We start from the raw sequence: 25,327 nt of genomic DNA, 5'->3' as shown, positions 1-25,327 counted from the left end.
CAGGAGGAACATCCATCTATTTCATTCTTTATTGGGTGAATAATTCCTCTTATTTACTTAAATGTCATTTATTGTTATTCATTGCTATTGAATGCTACATTATTGCTCGTTCTATTGAATAATCTCATCTATTGTTTATTGCACCCTTGAAAGTTTTATTTAGAGATATTATTATTAACTAGATTTAACCCCTAATTACATAAATTTAATTATTTGAGCCAAGATCTATATTTTTTGGGCAGAAAGTTGCACCAGTTTACGCTGCATATATCTTGGCAAAGAGTAAGCTATCTGAGTTCAATATGCATATTTCTGATCTACAGATTCTTTGCTTTGGAACTTAGTCTTCATTTGGAGATATAGAGAGTTTAGTTGTGTCCAGTGGTGGTGCTGCATAACTTCAACTTGTGTTAATTGATGCCCTTTTGCGAAAAATTACACTATTTAAATAAGTAATTTTTTTATTTATATATACTATGTGTTGGATTTTTTTGACTTTTTCATATATTTACTTTTTTTTTAAAAGAGAAAAAAACAACCACAATTATTTGGGGAAAGAGGGGGCCAATGCAATATTATGTGTTACTAAATAATTTTGTCGAAAGTCAAAGAAGAATGAACATAATTAAAGTTACAACATATGACAAACACATGGATGATGCTGTTTCCTTCTCAACGTTACCAATTTAAGACAAGATTACTAGCATTTATCATCATGCTTTTTGCTGACAATTTCAAACAAGAAATAATGACTATCATGTCATTTTTGCCTCATTAATCCTTGTAATATTTTCAAAATTCCGAACTGTAGACCATATTTTTGGTGGTGACCTAAGTGTTCCAATAAGTTTTAATTTGGAGCTCGTGGTACTATCTACTTGTGTTAGTAAATAGTAAAATGGAATTCTGAATTATCTTAATAAATGATAATACCACATCTCTAATATCTTGAACTTGTAAAATCTCACACTTTTTTTTAAACCCCTCCGAAATTAGGAGAATTTATAGTGTTTTCTCACTTCCCCTGCAGCGTGACTCTAACTCAGGATCTAACGGTCGTGGGTGGAGGTGCTTTTTACCAACTGAGCAAACCTCACTCGTCAATCTCACATACTTTAACATGGTGTTAAGAAAATGAAGAATTAACCTAAATAGCTCATCCAATAGAATTAACCTAAATAGCTCATCCAATCGCTTAAATTAAAAAATATATATGTAATTCATGTATATACAACAATATATAATTTATGTATATTGATTAGAAAAAGTAAATAGTGAATCCAGCTAACTCCAGTAACAATCACTTATAAACAAAGATATTTTCACATATTTCGTCCAATTGACATTTTCGTATAGATAGTTTCAATCAGCAAAACATTTCATTACAACGTAAAATCTAATTTTCGTGTACCTAATTCAAGTCCTCTTTGTCGTTATTATTTTATCTAGCCATCCTATAATTTTATAGGTCAAAAAAAAGATATAAAAACAGAAGCCTAAGCAAAAAGAAGTCAAACAAAATATTATACTTGCTTGATTTCAAGAACCACCAGCAAAATAAAACAATTGATTGTTCTCACTGATATTACACTAGCTTTCCTGTTAAAATCCCCTCAATTCTTGAGTCCTTGACTTTACAAAAAAAACACTTTTCCTTTAATTATGACAAAAATTGGAGTAAGTCAAAACCACATCACATAATAGGGTCCATTTTGATAAAACTTATCAGAGTCCATTTATGAACTAGTATAGCTTGTGACATACAACAATTGACCAATTCATATAACACATCACCTTTTCCTTTACAATAACTTCTCTTTTCATCACACCACTATGTGGGATTGACATCATACTAATGACTTTTTTTTAATATGATCTTATCTTCGGTTCAATTTGCACGTATCACAATTAATTTCATGTGATATATGTTACTATCCATTAACATAGGTATCAGATAATTTTGTCCATCAAAGTATGGATAAACAAAAGAAATCACTTAATCGCTGGAATTTGAACATAAGATCTCATGATTCACAATCCATATAGTGTTTTTTTTCTATGATATATTTTCTTCCTTTTGAGGTGGTGGTGGCTAGGGGAGGGCAAAGAAAATGTATCCATGAGAGAAGGGGAAAAAATTGTTTTAAAAATTAGAAGTCAAGAGTAGGAAAATTTGATGGCCCATTGCTCCCCATTGCTTTGCTGGATTGAAATTTTGTACTCACACTTAGAAATTATATGGTTGACTTCATGCCTAATACTCATTATCCTGCTGATCTGAAAAAGAACAACAGAATTTGAAATATAAAGATTGGATTACCTAACTTTCTGCATATGATTCAAATATCGATTTTATGATTTTTTTTTTAATAAAAAAATAATATTATATATGTAAAAACTACATAAAAAAATTCTATAAATCATATAAAAAGTCCTTCCAAACTTTCATAATTGAAGATACTTATAAAATATTTGAAGGAACTTTAGTCGATGAAAAATTTGTTACACCGTTACAAAAAATTGGACCATGACTATCTATTTTTTTCTTGTACTCTAAAAATGAGTTCGCTTTCAAATTGCCTACAGTATGATGACTGTTGGCTTATACATAGACCTAAGTGTACCCCAAAATCACCAAATATTGGACTCCCATATAGAGCCCAATACAAAATCACCCAACCCAGAAACTAAAGGCTTGATCCATGTAGAGCCCAACGCAATACTAACCCAAAGTATACAATTCTTGACGTTATTCCCAAAGCTCAAACCCGAGATCCATAGCCGATGGTTGAGGTTGCAACAATCCCAATCATGTCCCTTGGCTGAGTAACCATTTCAGTATGACATATAGTGGTGGCAAAATAGATAAAATAAGAGCAAAAAACATAAATAGACAAAATTTAAGAAAAAATTTCACAAACTTAGCAGTAATAGGTATTTTACACATAAGGCAACTAAATAATTATATTCTTAGCAGAAAACTTTAAACCATGTCCCTAAAATCACGCATCCATAATGTTCATTTCCTTAAAAATAAAACCAACAAATGATTGTTATCTTTTATCTCTCTTCTTAAAATGGAATTGTCGTTAATTATGATTTTGTTGGCTCTTTCAATTATGATAACGTTTTATTTGATGGTATTACCATATTTTATTGATAAAATGTAAATGCTTGTATAATAGTGTATGCTTGGATGAATAAGTGATATTTATAAACTTAGTCTATTATATATATATATATATATATATATATATATATATATATATATATATATATATATATATATATATATCATATCATTTTTTTTTTTCAATATGATAAATATACACGATGTATTTTCGGGATATTAAATTTTATAATATAAAATATACCATATATTTATTGTATAAATATTATATATTTAGGGCACATTATAGTTGTGTAAAATATTACTATATAATATTACTATTATATATAAAGTATAGAAATGATTCATGAATGCTTCACTTTTGATAAAGCCTTTCATTTCTTTAGGGGTTGAATTTTATGGAAGGGAGAGAAAATAGTGAAAAGGAAGAGAAAATCATGGTTTTAAGTATTTTTAAATTTATTATGAAAGATTTATACTAAAAATATAACATAAATCTTTACACTTATTCTAGAAAGATACCATGAATATGCAACTGTTATATTCAAATGTAACAGAATATAAAATAAAATTTAATTTAAAAATATATGGTTATACATTGTATATGTGCATGTTTATCCACGTTATTTAAAAAATATTCTTAGTATATTTACAGAATAGGTAAAAAAAATGTATAAGATTATATATACATGTATGTGTATATACACACGTTAAATATTTAAAAAAATAATTCTAGTACATTGTAAATTTAGTTAGAAAAGTGCTTAATTATATAACATGTATAATAATTGTATATTGTATATTCTTATATGTTTATCTTTCTATTTTATTTAGAAAATATTTCTGGTCTATTTAGAAATTAGAAAGGGTTGCTTTTTTATTTTTTAATTAATTTTATGAAAGAGAAAGAAAATAGGAGAAGCTGAGATTTTTTTACCAGATCATTAAATAAGGTAGAGAATATTTTCCTAGGACTATGAATAGGAAAGAGAAATATAATTTATGGACGAGAGAGAAAGATAAATAAGATACTTTATAAGAATCTAAACGTACCCCTAATAATGGAAAAGAGTTAAGGAATTAACAATTACAATATGCTACGTTTGTTATAAAATGTGCTATTATTACAAACCTCCCCACCCACCACACCACCTCCCCGGCTGACAATTGGTTTGAGGTATCATTTGATCCTATGTTTTTGCAATACAAATCTTCCCTCCAGTTGCTTTATGCTTCAAATCTGGTATAAAATTGTTCTCTCTTCAAATAATAAAAAAGATTAAGTAAAATTTTTCGCACCCTTCAAATGATAAAAAGACATGAAATCAAAAATCTCTTTACCGTACTTGAAACTTTAAGCATAAAAAATAGTGTGAATTAAAAAAAATAAGTTATCAAACTTAACAGTGTACAAGTTTTATAGGTAAACTGTACTATATCATTCCTTGAGATGTATCAATTTTTGAATGACAACCAATGTCAAACTAGGCCACTTAAAATAGGACAAAGGAATAGCAATGATAGATACCTCGATATCATGCTTTGATAAAACTCCAAGGTAAATGTACCTCACAAATCCTATAAATTACTGAAGACGCTAGGCTAGGTAAACATCAGAAAGATGAAAAACAAAATCTGTGAACTGAAAAAGTAGAAAGCATAGCTTGGATCAGATATAGAAAACAAAGCATATGGTCTCTCAAAACATCAAAACGATCCCAATGTGTCAATGATATTCCACGATCAAGACAATTGAAAGTTGTCACAAGCAAACTATACATTCACTAAGACATTCAAGCGGGCATATAACTGTTTCCGTTTTACCTTCCATTAACTCTCTGACTCTCCAATACGCTGACAATTTTTAGAAGTCTTGCACTTTTCTATGGTACACAAACCACTTCAAAGAACCATCAAAATGAAGATTAGGCATGAGAAGATCCTTGTTTGCTGTCATTAACCAGTGAACCAACTGTTTTAAACCAACGCATAAGATTCCGATGGTCCTTCACATAGAGCCAAGCTTGTAGAAATGGAAAGAGGCTTTCATTAATTCCTCGCTCTTCAATGAACCTATGCAGTGCATCTCTCATTGCCTCATCAATATCTCTGCATTTGCATAAAATAAATAAGATGCTCCACTTCACAAAGTTTCCAAGTCTCAGTTGCACATTAGACCCACTGTTTAACAACAAAAGGCCCTCCACCACTTGACCTTTTTTGTGCATGAATAATAAAATGCATAAATACATCAGAGTAGAGTCATCTTGTTTGAGAACAAAGAAAAAATATAGAAACAAAACTCAATCGCACACAACATCCAAAAGAGAACAAGCCCTTGTGAAACTGGAACAACAATATCTTTTTGATAAATCAGAAACTGGAATAATATCAGACATTAAAAACAGGAAGTAAACATTAAAACAGCAAGATAATTAAAATTCCACTCCGGTTGATCTAAACATCTAAACAGCTCAGTTAAAAGAGTTAAGAAAAAACAGTTACCCTTTCATTGACAACATACAAATGCACAGATAGAAGAGAATGGGTTTTAGCAAACAACATCTTCAACTAATAAAACTTCTCCTTGTAAGCAGCTTCAGCAGGTGTCTATGATCCATGCTCACAAACCGTTGATTCCATTGCTCAACGAAGAACCTCTAGAAAAGTAAATAATTTATTTAACAGAATTGTGTGAACCCATCCCAAAACACATGAAACAAAGAATGACCAAATTCCGGATTCATCCTAGGCTGACAGATATCTCACTTTTCCTACATAAGCCAAGGTGGCTTTCTTACCCAGTTAACTCTTTTACTCCTACATATTCTCTTTCTTTAACTATACTCAAAATGATCAGGTACCAGCACCATGCACTGTTTATAACTTTGATCATTCTAATTATCACAACCAATTTAACAAGTCTACATTTCTGAACATGTGTCTCCATGAAGGTCGGCATACACCCTAGATAAACCCCCATGACAGCCAAGAGGAACAGATCCCTTAAACAACAATAGTAACATTTGTTTCAACACTGGCCATAAAAACCTTGTTTTCTTCCGGTTTATCTAGTACACTTTTGCAAACTGGGTGACCGAGAATAGCTCATAAGCTACTAGAATAAATTTTCAGATCATCAAAATGCTTCACTATTTGCTTGGGTCAAATTCCTAGGTGGCTGCATCAGAGTTCAGAGTTGTTCACATCCAATCAACTTAAGACAAATTCACACTGCACCAGCAACAAAACAGATACTACTTTTGTTTTAAATATTGACTAAGATACTACTTGGCCAAGAATAGTCTTTCGGCCATCCACTTTGATGTTACCCATATATGAAGGCTCCGGTGCTCACGCTTCTGCCTCAAAGATATTTTTCAAGGCCAAGTACCCCTTTAGCTACCATTTCCATTATTGACTCTCATCCATCAAAGTTTTGGGAAGTTGAAAAGCAAAGAAGTGGTGGTCAATGAATTGCATTCTCAAATTGTGTGGAAGAACCGAATTAACAGAAGCAAACACCCAAATAATTTTCAAATCAAATGTAGGGTTATGAAGTGTAACTGGAAGACCATTCAGGCATCACATCGTTACCTGGGTGAACCCAATTACCCAACAAGAAATCAAAAGAGAAAAAAACCATATAAGAACCAGGTCGATACTGGAAAAGTTAGATTAAGGAACAGATTGATTTAAGAACTGGGAATGGAAGGGAAGAATGGATAAGAAAGAATGGTGCATTTTCAAGTCAATCTATGTAATCTTACTCATTACTCTTTTTCTATAAGTATATCTTACTCATTGTTCTCATTCTGGTCATTCTACTTCATTTCCTTTCCATTCTAATCCAATCAACTCCTAATGGATAGCTTGTGATTGATTGTTATATAACCTTGTGTTGTTTTAGTTGGAACATCATTTATTCATTTAGTACGAGCGTCCATCTCCTTCTCTTGATTAAAGTGTTGAATCTTGACTCTCTTGATACCCCCCTACTCTGATTCTACACTGTTATCATGCAAAAATGCTTAATGCATATTCACGAATAGTGATAATACTCATGCAGATTCAGTTGAAAGAAACTTGAAATTCTCCTTGCAAAATAAATTTAAAAATATCCTACGGCGTGTTGTAGTAGGTTATGATAGTTTATCCTAAATCATCTTACAAAACCCTGACCTAGATGAAGAAGAATAAGTAATCTAGGCATTTAAACTCCCAAGTGACTGGCTTTGGTGTCCAGACGGAAAAAAAATTCGAATTTTACTTTCTTGATCTGAATGCTAGGAAGATATATGGTGTGGTTGCATCACTTATCTCTACAAGATACATGTTATCCATAATTTTCTAACTATCCTGATGGAAAGATATGGGATTGTAAGGTTTCAGGTTCAGGCAATTTTTAGTTCAGGTTCAGGATATTTTAAAGGAAAAAGAAACTATTTACCTAAATGAATGAATGAATGAATACATGGGTGAAATAAGATTTCTATGGACGAGAAACTGCGGAAACATGACAAGCAAACATAAATCAGCAGTTATCTATTGTATAGTGTACTCCAGTTGCACAGCAAGTCAAAAGCACTGCCCACCAAATAAAATGTGCCATTATTTTTTATTGTGTGCTTAAGAATTTTGATTATGCTATCAAATATGGGACTCAAAAAAAAAAATTCACTTTTGTATCAATTGGTGTCTCACTAAACTAAGGAGCTTGAATTTTGGACTTCCATCCATCCAAATCCAATCGCCTTTTATATAGAACAAATGAATAAACAACTAGGTGATGGTGTCTGAATCAGTAGAAACAGACGGACAGCCAAACATCCAAATATAATCGTCTTGTATACAGAAGAATGAACAGAAAAGACAACTAGGTCATGATGTCTGAATGGGTACAGCCAAACCCAACAGCATAACAAGCATCGGAAAAAGACTTACTGAAAAACTGGGCCACTGTAATTGGTTGGAACAGCAAGAAACCCAGTAGACTCAGCCTTTGGCCTCAATGAAACCGAGTGTATTCCCAGAGCATCTGGATATAGCCCGCAAAGAAAATGCAGAGATTCCTTCTGTCCTGGCTTTGAAATATCAACATGTAGAAAAAGCTGATTGATACCATCCTCCTCCTCAGCTCCACCACCTCCAGGAATAATGTTGGCCAACCGCATGACAGAGATACTGATTTCCTCATTTCCATGTGTTCGTCTTAGAACGGGACCACCTTGATCAAGTGCCCCCTTGACCACAGTGAATGGAGTAGGAGGGCTAACTTTCTGTCAATCACCCGAAAAATGCAAAAAGGAAATCAAAAATCACATTAACAGGAGTTGTCACAAATAGCAGCAAATCATTTGAAGCTTAAATAAAATTTAAAACTGAAGTTTGTAAATTCCACACTCAATGACAAGATATTGCTTCAGATTTAAGCATCACGACCTTCGTTACAAGTGTTAGGTATGGATGTCATCATCTACGAGGCTATCACTTAAAACAGTAACAAAATCAATTAAAGAATATATTCAAATTTCATTGATCGTTCCTTTTTGTTTTTCTTTTTTGGGTGTTTTGATAATAAATCTTAGATGATATTTTTCTAGGTACAAGAAGAACCGTACACTAAAACAAAGACATGGTTTACACTTTTCCATTGAAAATTTTCTTCCCACAACAATCCCCCATAATTATCTATTTCACTCACAAACTCTAACAGATCCCAGAAGAACAAAATTGCACCCAGCATCATGGCAACTTATTGCATCGTATTGCCATCCCACCCCATATTTCCTAAGAGAAGAACTATTATAAATTTATAAGACTATCCTACACAGTTATTGCTAATACATATGTGAGTTGAAGTGTGTAAACACAAAAAAACTGTAATCCCTAACTGTACAACACTAGTCCCTTACTAGTATACCTGAGACACAAGCTTCACAATAGATTGATAATTTGTGCCATAATGGAGGAATTTCTGCCATTATGGACACATGGCTTCGAATCATCTTTATGGTCCATAACTTAACACCACTGACAATCCAAGTCTACAAAAGTGACTTGCATAAGAACTCCCTCCTCGCAGTAAGTCTAGGAAGTAGACGCCTTAAAGCTAGTCTTATAGAAGTGCTCAAACATCTGGCTCCTAGAGACCAGCATAAAGGTCTAAAAATAAACAACTGATGTTCTGTGCTCCCTAAACCTAATGCAAACAGCCATGCTTCTTATTTCAACGCCATCTTGACCAATATTCACTATCACATCAACAGAAGTCAAAAAAACTCATATCTAACACAATTTACAAATAATCAAATATCATTGCTCAAAAGCATGTAGGCTTGTGTAACTGTTAGCCCCTCGGCTTGATTGATCGAACATGGCATGGGCGTGACGAGGGATTTACATGATGGACCTCGGCAAAGCCCTATGATGACGGTGGCATCATGTTGACAAGGCTGTCCGACATGGGCAGGTGTCGATGGGCATGGATTGTGGCACGACAGCATGTGGCTTAGGTGCCAAGGCATGACAAGACCATGGAATTGGCGTGGCCATGGCAAGGCAGAGACAACGGACAGCAAAAGCATAGCAAGGGCCGGAAAAACTAAGGCAGGGCGTGGCAAGGCAGATGGGCGCGGGCAAGGCAGTGTCATGGGCAAGCTAAACACGGTGCATGCGCATATATATATATATATATATATATATATATATATATATATATATAAAATATGTGTTTCATCCCCACAAAATACTAGTCAAACAATCAGGAATGCTGCACGAGAGCATGGCGCGAAGACATGATAAGAGTTGGCCTGTTGGTGTCAAAATTCAAAGGTTGCGCCCATGTGCCACGCACATGCAAGGCAGTTGGGCAGTTTCCAGTTTTTCAACATGAGTGGCTGTGTGGGGTTGTGGGCAGTTGTTTGTTTTGAAATTCGAAATTTGAATTCCTTTGCAGTTGGGGATGTCAACTGCTAGGTTAGTGTTAGTTAGTTCACAGTTATGTATATAAGTCTAGTCCCACATTGGAATAGGAGTAATATGTACTTTGTAGAGTATAGCTATAAATAGGACTTCTTGTAGTATATTGAAATACTAATATCAATAATATATTTTCTCTCGTGCTTTCTCACATGGTATCAGAGCCATGGTGGTGAGACACATCCAGGAACTAGAATACAGAGTCAGAAGTCACCGTGCCTCAATTTTCCGACGACTTTACAAGGTTGTTTGCGTCATCTCTCTCAGTCAGTGTTGTGAAAAATCCAACACTATCACAAGATCCGTCATCGTCCGGCGACCAAACCCCAGTGAACATCTCCAGCAGCAGCCTCCTCACGCGCCTTCACACGCCGTCATAAGCTAGGGTTTCGGCGAGCGCGTGAGCTCACGCGCCGGCGAGTACGACCACTTCCAGCCATTTTTTTAAAAATTTCTTCAGAACAGTTGGGTCGTCTACTAATTTTGACCCCACCCGTACTGTTTTCGTTTGATTCTGACCACTTTGAGTTTTTCCGGCGACTACACTGATTTTTTCCAGCAGCTACAGTAAATTTCCGGTAACTACAATGTTTCTTTCATCTGTTTTAGTAGATTACAGTTGATTCTTTCTCTTACTTGGGACAAGTACAAGCAGTCATGGAGGAATTTGAAAAGTTGATTCCAATTTCTGCTAGTCTTGAAAAGCAACAATAGCAGCGGCAGAAGATGTTTCCAGTTCTTACCCTCGCTGGACTTCCTAATGATCTTGATTCAGTACGCGACCAGATTTTGGCTAGTCCGACTGTCCCCACAGTTGATGAATTATTCTCTTGATTACTCCGCCTTGTTGCAGCACCAAGTCACCCAATGATTTCATCACAGACACTTGACTCCCCTGTTCTCGCATCCCAGACAATGGACAATCGGGCATCTCAAACTATGGAGAATAGACGATGAGGAGGTCGTTTTGGAAGATCTAGGCCGAAGTGTTCTTATTGTCACAAACTTGGACACTCGTGAAGTGTTTTATTCCTTACATGGTCGTCCACCCAAAAATGCTTATGTTGCCCAGACCGAGACTGAAGGGGAATATAATGAGTTCCTTTAGTATCGAGCAAGTAAGCAGACATCTCCACAAGTAGTCTCGGTTGCTCAGACTGATACTTCTGTTGCTGGTAATTCTTTTGCTTGTGTTTCCCGGTCTCGTACTCTTGGACAATGGATCATGGACTCAGACGCTTCTGATCACATCTCTGGTAGTAAATCACTTTTGTCAAATATTGTATATTCACAGTCTCTTCCCACTGTTACTTTAGCCAATGGGTGTCAACTAAAGCAAAAGGAGTTGGACAAGCTAATCCCATATCTTTTGTCTCCCTAGATTCCGTTCTTTATCCCTGGCTGTCCTTTTAGCCTTGCATCTGTTAGTCGTTTGGCTCGTGTCCTCCATTGTGGTATATATTTTATTGATGATTCTTTTATTATGCAGGACCGCAGTACGGGACAGACGACTAGCACAAGGCATGAATCAGAAGGCCTTTACTACCTTAACTCACTCAATCCTTCCACAGCATGTCTAGGTACAGATCCTCCAAACCTAATTCACAGACATTTAGGACATCCTAGTTTATCCAAATTTCAGAAGATGGTGCGTAGTTTATCTAGTTTGTTTACATTAGATTGTGAGTCGTGTCAGCTTAGGAAACATACCCGAGCCTCCTTTCCGCGTAGTGTTGAGAGTCATGCAGAGTCTGTTTTCTCTTTAGTTCATTCTGATATATGGGGTCCTAGTAGAGTCAGTTCAACCTAGGGATTTCGTTATTTTGTTAGTTTTATTAATAATTATTCAAGATGTACTTGGTTTTTCTTAATGAAAGATTGTTCCGAGTTATTTTCTATATTCTAGAATTTTTGTGCTGAAATCAAAAATCAATTTGGTGTTTCTATTCGCACTTTTCACAGTGATAATGCCTTAGAATATTTATCCTCTCAATTTCAGCTCAGTTTCAGCAATTTATGACTTCTCAAGGAATTATTCATCAGACATTTTGTCCTTATACCCCTCAGCAAAATAGGGTTGCATAAAGAAAGAATAAGCACCTTATTGAGACTGTTCGCACACTTATCATTGAATCTCGTGTTCTGTTGCATTTTTGGGGCGATGCAGTTCTCACATCTTGTTATTTGATTAATAGGATGCCTTCATCTCCCATCCGGGATCAGATTCCGTATTCAGTATTATTTTCCCAGTCACCTTTATACTTTCTTCCCCCTCATGCTTTTGGAGCACATGTTTTGTTCATAACTTAGCCCCTGGGAAAGATAAGTTAGCTCATCGTGCTCTCAAGTGTGTCTTCCTTGGTTATTCTCGTGTTCAGAAGGGATATCGTTGTTATTCACCTGATCTTCGTAGGTACCTTATGTCAACTGACGTCACATTTTTTTAGTCTAAACCTTTCTTTACCTCTTCTGACCACCATGATATATATGAGGTCTTACCTATACCAACCTTTGAAGAATTTACTATAGCTCCTCCTCCACCTTCAGCCACAGAAGTCTTACCCATACCAACCGTTGAGGAGTCTAGTGTTGCTCCTCCTAGATCCCCAGTCACAGGAACACCACTCTTGACTCATCATCATCGTTCGCGCCCAATATCAAGCCCAGCTGATTCTCGTCCTGCACCTGACCCTGCTCCTACTGCGGACTTGTCTCTTCCTAGTACACCGATTGCACTTCGAAAAGGTATACAGACCACACTTAATCCTAATCTTCATTATGTCGATTTAAGTTATCGTCTGTTATCCCACATTATACTTTTCTTCTTTGTCCTCTGTTTTCATCCCTAACTCTACAGGTGAAGCATTGTCTCATCCAGGCTGGCGACAGGCTATGATTGACAAGATGTCTGCTTTACATACGAGTGGTACTTGGAAGATTGTTCCTCTTCCTTCAGGTAAATCTATTGTTGGTTGTCGTTGGGTTTATGCGATCAAAGTTGGTCCGGATGGCCATGTTGATCGACTTAAGGCTCGTCTTGTTGCCAAAGGATATACTCAGATATTTGGGCTCGATTACAGTGGTACCTTCTCTCTCGTCGCTAGAATAGCATCAGTCTGCATTCTTCTATCCATGGCTATTGTTCGTCATTGGCCTCTCTATCAGCTAGACATTAAGAATGTTTTTCTTCACGGTGACCTTGAGGATGAAGTTTATATGGAGCAACCACCTGGTTTTGTTGCTCAGGGGGAGTCCCGTGGCCTTGTATGTCGCTTGCGCCGGTCACTTTATGGTCTAAAGCAGTCTCCTCGAGCCTGGATTGGTAAGTTTAGCACAGTTATCCAGGAGTTTGGCATGACTCGTAGTGAAGTTGATCACTCTGTGTTTTATCGGCATTCTGCTTCAAGTCTCTGTATTTATCTAGTGGTCTATGTTGACGATATTGTTATTACTAGCAATGATCATGATGGTATTACCAATCTAAAGCAGCATCTCTTCCAGCACTTCCAAACTAAGGATCTAGGCAGATTGAAGTACTTTCTAGGTATTGAGGTTGCTAAGTTTAGCTCAGGTATTGTTATTTCACAAAGAAAATATGCTTTATACATTCTTGAGAAGACATAAATGACAGGTTGCAGACCTGTTGACACTCTGATGGATCCGAATTCTAAACTTCTGTCAGAACAGGGGGAGTCGCTTAGCGATCCGACAAGATATAGGCGGTTGGCTGGTAAATTAAATTATTTCACAGTGACTAGACCTGACATTTCTTTTCCTGTGAGTGTTGTAAGTGAGTTTATGGATTCTCCCTGTGATAGTCATTGGGATGTAGTTGTCCGCATTCTTCGGTATATAAAATCGGCTCCAGGCAAAGGGTTATTGTTTGAGGATCGAGGTCATGAGCAGATCGTTGGATACTCAGATGCTGATTAGGCAGGATCACCTTCTGATAGACGTTCTACGTCTGGATATTGTGTTTTAGTAGGAGGCAATTTGGTGTCTTGGAATAGCAAGAAACAAAATGTAGTTGCTCGGTCTAGTGCAGAAACAGAATATAGTGAAATCAATTGCTCAAGGATTTGAAATTTGGTGAAATCAGCTGAATGGAACTTGTGTGCGATAATCAAGTTGCCCTTCATATTGCATCAAATCCGGTGTTCCATGAGAAAACTAAACACATTGAGAGTGACTGTCACTTTGTCAGAGAAAAATACTCTCAGGAGAGATTGCTACAAAGTTTGTAAAGTCGAATGATCAGCTTGTAGATATTCTCACAAGTCCCTCACTGGTCCTCGTATTGGTTATATATGCAACAAGCTCGGTACATATGATTTGTATGCACCGGCTTGAGGGGGAGTGTTAGTTAGTTCACAGTTATGTATATAAGTAAGTCTAGTCCCACATTGGAATAGGAGTAATATATACTTTGTAGAGTATAGCTATAAATAGGACTTCTTGTATTATATTGAAATACTAATATCAATAATATATTTTCTCCCGTGCTTTCTCACAGTTAGGATAAGGCTGTGAGCCAAAAACGTTTGCCTATATATGCTTAGACTAGGTAGACTTGTGAAGGTAGAGTATTAGCTGTCTTTGGCTTCTTTTTATAAGGCTTTTGTATGTGTTTCTTTGTAGCACGAGTTTAATACAAAGTTGGGAAGTAATTCCCGTAAACTGTGCCTTGTCTGATTTCTGTTGCCTTTTATATTCTAAGTATCAAACCAAAACGTGAGGGAAAAAGGAAAAGGGCAGAGTCATTGTCGTGCAGTGTCAAAACGAAGCAACGTCGACAAGATCTTGGAATTATCATGGCTGGAAATGCAAAACTTCGTGAAAGACTTCAGAAGTTGGAGGCGCTGGTGGGAATAACTGATGACGTTGTGGATCTGGTGGATATTTTGACGCAGATCCACGGTGTTAACACAGAACTTCAACACGTTCGTGAGAGTGCTGATACCCAACTAGTGGAATTGCAGGCTTTCTACGAAACTGTTGCAGGGCAGTTGAAAAAATTAAAGAAGGAAAATGAGGATCTTAAGACGGAAATTCAGATCCTTCGACGGGTTGTTGCAAATGTGCCCCAAGGAGGTGAAGAACACACCAAAATTAAGATTTCAGAGCCAAAGGCATTTGATGGGATGAGAGGCGCCAAGGAACTGGAAAACTTCTTATGGGACTTCGAGAATTACTTCTCTACTGCTCACGTCCCAGAAAAGGACAAATTGACCATAGCGGTGCGTTATTTCAGAGGAGATGCATTGTTGTGGTGGCGTACGAAAAATGCAGACGATGAAAGTGCTGGCAGACCCAAGGTTGATACTTGGGAGAAACTTCGTGACGCGCTGAGGGATAAGTTCTTGCCTAGCAACTCGTCTTGGGTTGCTAGGGATCGCTTGAAGCAGTTAAAGACAGACTGGTTCTATTTGGGACTATGTGAAGGATTTTTCATCCTTGTTGCTGGACATCCAAAACATGTCGGATGAGGATAAACTGCACAATTTCATTTTCGGAATGCAAGGCTGGGCACAAAACGAAATTCGTAGGCAGAAAGTTAAAGATATGCCTAGTGCAATTGCGGCAGCGGATGCAATGGTGGATTTTTGCTCAATTGGTCTAACTTTTAATCCTGTTTCTTCTTCTAAGTCAAAGAAAAAGGAGAAGAGTAAGGACCGGAAGGACAATCGGAAGCAAGATGGAAATGACAAAGGCAAAGGCAAGATGGATGCTTCTTCATCAAAAACAAACAAGCCAACGAGTGGTGAAAAGGTTTGCTAGACATGTCAAAAACCTGGACATCATGCACGAAACTGTCCAAATCAAGGAAAAATAAATGCTCTTCTTGCTGAAGAGGAGAAACAAGGAAAGGGACAGGAAGTTGCTGCTTATGCGAATCTGTTGCGGCTGTTGAACACTTTGGCTTGTGTAATTATGGCGAATGATGAAGAAGATGCTGCCAAGGAAGAGGTTGCATAAGTGAATGCTACGGGGGATGATTTGGCTGATGCTTTTTCCACACTAATGTATGCGGATCTGAAAATCAGAAACAAGAGTGTCGTGACAATGGTTGATACTGGAGTCATGCACACCTTTGTTGCCTCCAGAATTGTTCAAGAGTACGGGTTGTGAACTCAAAGGCGCAACCTGGTTATGGGGTGGCGCTAGATGTCCCGATGATATTGGGCCATTGGTCTAGAAAGTTCAACATGACTGTTGTGCCATTAGATGACTTCAATGTGCTATTGGGAATTGATTTTCTGAAGAAGAACAAAGTCGCTCCAATTCCTCATTTGGATGGACTTATGTTCATAAAGGAGACAAACCCAGGCTTTGTGAAAGGTATTCGGCCCTACGGGGATGAAAGAAAGAACGTTGGGATTGTTGTTTTGATTTCTGCCATTGCATTTGAGAAAGGCTTGAAGAGGGGTGAGGAGACTTACCTCGCTGCACTCGTTGAAGTCAAGCCAGATGTGCAGATTGAGGTCCCGGATTGTGTTGCAGATTTGCTGAAGGAATTCAAAGATGTGATGCCTCCACAATTGCCAAGGGAGTTACCATCGAGGAGGGAGATTGATCACTGCCGCCTGCGCGGCCTCCTTACCGCATGTCGCCCATGGAACTGACTGAATTAAGGAAGCAATTGTCTGGGTTACTTGATGTTGGGTTGATTCAACCATCGAAGGCTCCATACGGTGCTCCTGTTTTGTTCCAGAAAAAGCATGATGGTACGCTGCAGATGTGTGTTGACTATAGGACGTTGAACAAAGTGACTGTCAAAAACAAGTACCCGGTCCCTTTGATTCAAGATCTGCTGGACAGGCTCTCCAAGGCTAGTTTTTTTGCTAAGTTAGACCTAAGGTCATGCCATTGCCAGGTTAGGATAGCCGAGGGGCTAGATATGGTAGATATGGTAGCTTTGAATTTCTTGTAATGCCGTTTGGGCTAACCAATGCCCCGAACACTTTTTGTAATTTAATGAACAACGTTCCTTACGAGTATCTTGATGACTTTGTAGTTGTTTACTTAGACGACATAGTCATCTATAGTCGGACCCTTGACGATCATTTGTCTCACTTAAGGGAAGTGCGGGAAAGACTTAGAGCTTATCAGGTCTATGTCAAGATGGAGAAGTGTGAATTTGGAAGTCGCGAAATAAAATTTCTAGGTCATTTGGTTAGTGAAAACCAAGTGCAGATGGACCCAAAGAAGGTGCAAGCAATAGTTGATTTGCAAGCACCAAGCGGGATAAAGGAACTTAGATCATTTTTGGGCTTGGCAAATTATTACCGGAAGTTCATTGCGGGTAATTCAAAAAGGGTTGCTCCTTTGACGGATTTGCTTAAAAAGAATGTCAAATGGGTTTGGTCGGATTCGTGTGACAAAGCTTTCAATGCATTGAAGGAGGCCATTGCATCTGAACCAATCTTGAAGCTGCCAGATTTTGATTTGCCATTTAAAGTGCATACTGATGCTTCAAATTATCTTGTTGGCGGTGTGCTGGTCCAGGAAGATCATCTAGTTGCATTTGAAAGAAAAAAGTTGAACGATGCGGAGCAACGTTATTCTGCACATGAGAAAGATGGTTGCAGTAATTCATTGCCTTCAAGTTTGGCGAGTCTACTTACTGGGAACAAAGTTCGTGGTGCAAACAGACAACGTGGCTAATACATACTTCAAGACTCAACAAAAATTGAGTCCGAAGCAGGCCCGGTGGCAAGAGTTCTTAGTTGAATATGACTTCGTTTGGGTGCACAAACCTGGAAAATAAAATCAGGTTGTCGATGCACTCGGTGGCAAAGAGGTATTTGCTGCAACTTATGCACTTACTCGAAATGAATCTGATTTTCTGGATACAATCAAGTTATGTGCTATGAACGATCCATTGTATGTGAAATTGATGTGAAACACTTTGGGGTTCCAAGGGATATTGTGAGTGATCGCGATCCGAGATTTACAGGCCGGTTTTGGACTGCTTTATTCAAAATCTTGGGGACTGATTTGAAATTCTCGACTACAAATCACTCACAAACCGATGGGCAGACCGAGCGTATCAATCATCTGCTTGAAGAGTACTTGAGGCATTATGTGACTGCTAATCAGAGGAACTGGGTTGAGTTACTAAACAGTGCACAGTTTTGTTACAACTTGCACAGATCTTCGGCAACTGAAATGAGTCTGTTTTTGAGATTGTGTTGGGAAGACAGCCTGACACACAGCTGGAAGTTGCTTAGTTGAAATCAGGGGGCAAGTGTCTTGCTGCTTATAGATATGCTCGCGACAAGCATGAGTTGCTGGCTGAGGCGCGAGACAACTTGAGAAGAGCGGCTAAAAGAATGAAAAGGAATGCTGACAGAAATAGGCGGCCTTTGGAGTTCAATGTTGGTGACAAGGTGTTGCTGAAGCTTACTACACAAATTTGAGAAGAAAATCAGTAGCATGACGCGTCATCTTGGTATGAGTCCAAAGTATGACGGCCCATTTGAAGTTGTAAAGAAAGTGGGTGAAGTGGCCTACCAGCTTAATCTGCCGGAACGTCTCGAAATTCACCCAACTTTTCATGTGAGTTTCCTGAAATGGTTCCATGAAGATGCTGAGGATCCTACAAGAGCGATGCCAAAACGTGCTCCTCCAATAGAGCGCAAGCAATTTGAGGAGACTATTGAGAAGATTTTGGATCACCGTAAACTAGGTCAATGCAAAAAGAACAGGCGGACAGAGTTCCTGGTTCAATGGAGGGGAAAGCAGGAGTGTGATGCAACTTGGGAGAAAGGACCGTCTCTATGGCAATTTCAGGATCAAATCAAGGCGTATCTGGATTCTGCCTCGTCGAGGCGACGAGCTCATCTGGTGGGGGAAGTTTGTTAGCCCCTCGACTTGATTGATCGAATATGGCATGGGCGTGACGAGGGATTTACATGATGGACCTCGGCACGGCCCTATGATGACCGTGGCATCATGTTGACAAGGCAGTCCGACATGGGTAGGTGTTGATAGGCATGGACTGTGGCACGACGGCATGTGGCTTAGGTGCCAAGGCATGACAAGACCATGGCATTGGCCATGGCAAGGCAAAGGCAACGGACAGCAAAAGCATAGCAAGGGCTGAAAAAACTAAGGCAAGCTAAGGTAGGGCGTGGCAAGGCAGATGGGCGCGGGCAAGGCAGTGTCATGGGCAAGCTGGGCATGCGGCAGTGGCAGACATGCGCGCAAGGCATGCTGCACGAGGACATGGCGCGAAGACACGATAAGAGTTGGCATGTTGACGTCAAAATTCAAAGCATGTGCCACGCACATGCAAGGCAGTTGGGCAGTTTCCTGTTTTTCAGCTTGAATTCCTTTGCAGTTGGGGATGTCAACTGCTGGTTAGGATAAGGTTGTGAGCCAAAAACGTTTGCATATATATGCTTAGGCTAGGCAGAGTGTTGGTTGTCTTTGGCTTTTTTTTGTAAGGCTTTTGTACGTGTTTCTTTGTAGTACGAGTTTAATACAAAGTTGGGAAGTAATTCATGTGCCTTGTCTAGTTTCTGTTGCCTTTTATATTCTAAGTATCAAACCAAAACGCAAGGGAAAAAGGAAGAGGGCTGAGTCATTGTCGTGTGACTGTCGTGCAGTGTCAAAACGGAAAAAAATTGACCCTGTAACAGTAACCATCAAGCTTATGTGGCAGTGGCTATGTAGCTTGAGGCAAGATGCTAAATGCTCTTTATCACAGATCGCTCTTTAGCTGCTTAGCTTGATATTCACTGCACCGAGATAGAATTCAACCCCGTGTTCTTACATTTCAAAACAGTTGATTGTATTACCTATAGATATTGTACTTGGGTGTATACACACTAGCTGCTACCAGGAGAACACTATTGCCAAACTGCATTCACCTTGTATGCATATCATGTTAGCTCACTAGGGCAATTACATACTTCCATTGTAACTGAATGAGTTGTCCATAGTTCAGTGTACCCTTAACCCTTACCGTTGTGCTTGATACCTTCTTCACTCACTCAAGAATTACTCTAGTATCTAGAGAACAGTGTTATAAATAGCGCTCGCCTCAGCGCTATTAGCACTGAGGCGAGGCGAGGCGAGACAGTGTCGCCACAGAGCCTCTGTTGCGTTGCGTTTCGAAATAGCGCTCGCCTCTGCCTGCGTGGCGAGAGGCGACAGTGTCGCGAGAAGCGACCATAGCGTCGCCTTTTGTTTTTTTAAAAAAAAAAAAAGAAAAAAAGCAAAGACTCAACAAAAAGGGTCGTGATTAGGGCTTGACAACATATCTTCTTCAACTTGAACAAAACAACAGAGCTTCTTTGACGTTCTGAACTCGCGAGCCATCGTCTTCTTCTTTCAGAAGCTTGAGGTTCCAGCCATTGAAAGTCCAGGTATGCTTCTTCTCCTTTCTTCTTTCTTCTTTCTTCTTTCTTCTTTCTCCTTTCTCCTTTCTCCTTCTTCTTCTTTCTATTTTTTTTCCTCTGTTTTTTGTCGAAAAGAACAGAAACAGAGGTCTGTTTTCTGCTCTATTTTTCGAGCAAAATACAGAGGTTTCTTCTTCTCTTAACAGAAAGAGAGGTCTGTTTTTGTGCTCTATTTTTTTTGGTTCTGTTTTGGCAAAATAACAGAGGTTTTGAAGCTCTGTTTTTGCAAAATAACAGAGGTTGTTTCGAAGCCCTGTTTTTGCAAAATAACAGAGGTTGCTTCTTCTCTTAACAAACTTTCTGTTTCTTTCGGGCCCCGTTTTTTTGCTTTTTTTTTTTCAATTATTGACTTATAGTCTCTTATAGAGTAGAATTAATTGCATATTGACTTGATAATTTTTTTTTCAATAAAACAGCGTTGAAATGACGTCATCCGATAGTAATAAACGAAATGATATAGCTTGGAATTATGCTATACAAGGCTCATCAAGATCCGCAATTAAATGTGTGTTTTGTGAAAAAACATATAATGGTGGGATAACTCGTCACAAGCAACATTTGATAGGTGGATTTAAAAATGTAGTACAATGTCCCCTTTGTCCGCCCGAGGTTAGGGAGGAAGTAAAAGCGTTTGTTGATAAGAAAAATGTGACAAGAACTCAAATGAATTTTGAAGCATCGGTGAATCTAATTGATGAAGATGATGAAATGGATGAAGATGGTGAAATGAGACCTCCCCCCCCCCCCCAAAAAAACTCATAAGATATCTTCAAATAGTTCTAGTGGGTCATCCACGACGGCACGTACAGTGACAAAAGGTCCTCTCAATCTTTATTTCTCGGCAAAACAACAAGAAAAGGGAAAAGGTGAAGAAGGTCTAGGTTTAGAAGCCAAGAAGATTTTGAGAGACCGCGCCGTAAGTGCCTTTGCAGCATGGATGTATGATGCAGGGCTTCCTTTCAACTGTGTTAACTACAAAACTTTTGATAAATTCATTGAAGCTGTAGGACAATATGGCCCAGGAATGAAGCCTCCTAGCTATCATGAAGTTAGAGTAACTCATCTTTAAAAAGAGGTGAAGAAGATAGACCAAATTATTGAGGAGCATAAAGTGGAATGGAACAAGTTTGGATGTTCCATTATAATGGATAAATGGACAGCACGGAATGGAAAAATGATCATAAATGTGTTGGTGAACTCTCCAAGAGGGAGTGTTTTTCTTGAATCTCACGATGCTAGCAACTCTTCTACGGATGGAAGCAAAATGTACAGCTTGTTTAGAAAGACTATTGATAAAATTGGAAAGGAAAATGTTGTACAAATTGTTACAGATAATGCTAGTGAGAATGTTAGTGCGGGTAGGATGATGGAAGCTATGTATCCACACATTTATTGGACTCCATGTGCTGCCCATTGTATCAACTTGATGTTTGGTGACATATTCAAGGAAAACCCATATGCTTCAGGTAACTTTAATATAGTTATTTATACTTATGTCCTATCCTATTAAGTATTAACTATAAAATTGTTATTGTTACTTTTACAGTTTTCACTAAGGCCGTCAGGGTATATTCTTACATCAGTCAGAGGCCGTTGTTGTTGAATTTGATGAGGAAATTCACAAATGAAAGAAATTTGGTGAGACCGGCCAAGACTAGATTTGCAACGGCTTTCTTAACTTTGCATAGTTTTTACTTGCAAAAGAAAAAATTGAGAAAGCTAGTTCTTTCAAATGAATGGAAAGATAATAGATATGCAAAGGAAGTTGCGGGAAAAGAAACTGCCAAAGTTCTTATTTCTCCATCATTCTGGAATGACGTCGTTCGGGCTCTTAAAGTTGGTGGTCCTTTGATTAAGGTACTTCGTATGGTGGATGGGGAGAGAAAACCACCAATGGGCTATCTTTATGAGGCTATGGATAGAGCCAAAGAGACTATTGCAGCGTCATTTGAGGGAGATGTTAGAAAATATGAGAAAGTTTTTGAGATAATTGATATCAGGTGGGAGAATCAACTCCATCGACCTTTGCATGCAGCAGGCCATCTTCTGAACCCGGGATTATTTTACAAGAACACTAGAGATGAAACTTTGGCTTCAGAGGTGTGGATTGGATACCATGCATGTCTTGAGAAGTTGGTCCCTAATTCAGCGACGATAGATCAAATAGGGGAGGAGTTTGGTAGGTACTCACAAGCAGAGGGCCTATTTGGTTTACAAGCGGTCATTAGAGCCAGAGACATAAGGTCGTCAGGTAACTAACTTTAATATAGATATCCTTATAACTTTAAATTAATTTATTTGATTTATACTTATTAACTTTTAAAATATTTTTCTATAGTTGAATGGTGGAAGCAATTTGGACATCAAACTCCAAACTTGCAAAAGTTTGCCATCAAAGTACTAAGCCTAACTTGTAGTGCATCTGGATGCGAGAGAAATTGGAGCGTATTTGAGCATGTAAGAAGTAGATTTATTATATTAATATATTTTATATTGTATTATTATTAGTATCGATTAATTAATCTAAACAACTTATGCGCAGATTCACTCCAAGAAAAGGAATAGGCTTGAGCTATCGCGTCTCAATGATCTAGTGTATATTAAATACAATAGAACATTGAGGCGACGTTATGAAGCTCGCGATACCATTGATCTAATTTTGTTGGACAACATTGACGAGGCAAATGAATGGTTAACTGGAGCCCCCCAAAATCATGAAGATGAACAAGTGTATGAAGGAGATGATCTTGATTGGGGTACTGTTTCTATGGCGGTTGGAGTTGAGGAGAATATCTATAGTCTTAGAGGGAGTTCTTCAAGTTACAAGGGGAAAGGGAGTAGCAAGTTCAAGCCGGTCCCTAATTGATGAAAACTCCGAGGATGAAGAAGATGATAGCCAATATAATGCTAACATTCATGAAGTTGTAGAATTTGAAAATCTTGAAGAAGAATAGATGTTGCTTGTTTTAGACTATTAGACTTTAGTTTATGAATCTACTATGAGTCTATGACTATCTATTGAGTCTTTAATTTTTGAATGATATATTTATTAATATATTATTGTTATTGAGTTTTTAGTTATATGTATATAATATTTTATGTTTTTGTATAAATTGTCGCTTCACATCAAAAAGGCGAGCGCTTCGCTGCGCGCTTCTCGCCTCAGTGAAGCGGGCCCTCGTCGCTATTTGTCGTCGTACGCTATCCAAAACACTGCTAGAGAATCCACCCAACAAAAACTAAAAGCAAAAATGTTACACCCTTCTTTGAGCCATCATCCTCAACTCTCTCTCTCTCTTAAGTTCTTAACCACCATTCTCACTTCCTTTATCATAACCATTTTTTAACTCACACTCCCTTTATCCCAATTTATGTGACACATTTCCTTTTTATTAATCCAACGAAGAATGACACATTTCTATATTTAGACATAATTTAACTTTAGACTTTCCATTTTACAATTAATGAGATAATTTATAGACTATAGCCACAACATTATCTATGACTTGTTTTAGACTACAAGTTTCAAAAGTCTCTCCTTTCTTTCTTAAACTACATGCTCACTCAGACAACTACATGCTCACTCAGACACATTCACATAAATTGGGGGACGGATGGACTAGCTTATATTCCACTGCTCCCCACTTTATGTAAAGAGGATCAATCACCTTTTCTTATCATAAATTTAACAAATGAACCCCAATCCTTCAATACAGTCTCCATATGCACACAAAAAAAAAATAACACACACACACACACACAAAAAAAAAAAAAAACGCAGCACTGACCCGGTGACCCCCATACACAAAAGATTTAAACTTGGAAAAAATTATCAAATTCTAACTTAAAGAGAAGACATTATTCAGTTAAATGAATGCACACATATGACCTTCAGGGTGGTAGATTACCGGAGGAGGGGTCATTTTGGAGACTTCAAGATAGTGGTCTTTAAGGGACCGGAGAATTATACTGTTGACGGCTGAGGAAACACTCGACGACCGCCGCCATGCTATTGTACGCCATGGCTGTCGTTGTTGCAGTGCGCTTCCGGCGCATGTTAGAGCCTTCCGCAACATTTTTTTTTTCCTTCGGAGCTTATGTTAACTCTGTTTTTAGTGCTTTAGGCCTTGGAGTTGGGGACAGAAGAGTGGCGAGTGCCGAAACTTCTCTTTTAGCCCTTGTTGAAAGTTCAGTTATAGGTCTATTACTTTAAAACCATACTTGGTGAAAAAATGGATTTTTTCCTATACAATATTTAAAACTTATTTATCACAATTATCCTAATTTTATATATTACCCGCCCTAAATAAGAATTGCTTACAAATTATATACAATTCATTATTAGTACCTTAAATTAGGGGATTTAGTTACACTTTTTTTTTTCTCCTCTCCTCTTTCCATATTCTTTGTCCTCTTTTTCCATATATAATCTATTATTAGTGCCTTAAATTAGGAGATTCAGTTACACATTTTCCTTTTTTTCTCTCCTCTCCTCTTTTCCATAGGCATTAACTGTAGTATTTATGAAAAATGAAAAGGAGGAAAGTATTATTTAAGAATCACTTCCTCCATATATATGGACGATAATGAAAGGAACAAATCACATATAAGGTTTGACTTTTCTGAAACAGAGGACAAGTCGAAAGAATTTGTTTTAAATGCTCAAAAATATTCTTGTATCCTAAACTATTCCCCCGAATTAATGCAAGGGTGCGATTAGAACTCATGATCGTAATAATTTTTACCCACAGTAATCATTGCGATTATCATCTATGTATTTGTATTTGGAGGGTATATATGCTTTCGAAAC

The 25,327-nt window shown here is 37.8% G+C and overlaps 2 protein-coding genes across 3 annotated transcripts; one reads left to right on the top strand and one right to left on the bottom strand.

The window, feature by feature from the left end:
* Positions 1-4,768: 4,768 nt before the first annotated feature.
* On the bottom strand, positions 4,769-24,704 carry LOC107818102 (mitochondrial acidic protein MAM33-like). Its single transcript, XM_075228384.1, has 3 exons — positions 24,426-24,704; positions 8,075-8,409; positions 4,769-5,239 (listed from the first exon to the last, which is right to left on the bottom strand). Exons 1-3 carry the CDS (start codon positions 24,591-24,593, stop codon positions 5,056-5,058), a joined length of 687 nt encoding a protein of 228 aa, XP_075084485.1. The 5' UTR covers positions 24,594-24,704; the 3' UTR covers positions 4,769-5,055.
* LOC142167905 (uncharacterized) lies at positions 18,126-24,411 on the top strand. 2 transcript variants are annotated; one of them, XR_012698158.1, is made up of 3 exons: positions 18,126-21,983; positions 22,064-22,974; positions 23,060-24,411. XR_012698158.1 is itself a non-coding variant. In XM_075228383.1 (2 exons), the coding sequence occupies exons 1-2, from the start codon at positions 21,662-21,664 to the stop codon at positions 22,774-22,776; spliced, it is 1,035 nt and encodes a 344-aa protein (XP_075084484.1). In that variant the 5' UTR covers positions 18,126-21,661; the 3' UTR covers positions 22,777-24,411. The 2 variants fall into 2 exon arrangements, 1 of the variants encoding a protein (XP_075084484.1); XM_075228383.1 differs by having other exon boundaries at positions 22,064-24,411.
* Positions 24,705-25,327: the final 623 nt, after the last annotated feature.

The sequence above is a fragment of the Nicotiana tabacum genome, chromosome 13, assembly GCF_000715075.1.
Source record: "Nicotiana tabacum cultivar K326 chromosome 13, ASM71507v2, whole genome shotgun sequence".
Lineage (NCBI taxonomy): Eukaryota > Viridiplantae > Streptophyta > Magnoliopsida > Solanales > Solanaceae > Nicotiana > Nicotiana tabacum.
Note: the sequence above shows the minus strand (reverse complement) of the source record. Positions and strands in the feature narration are given on the sequence as shown.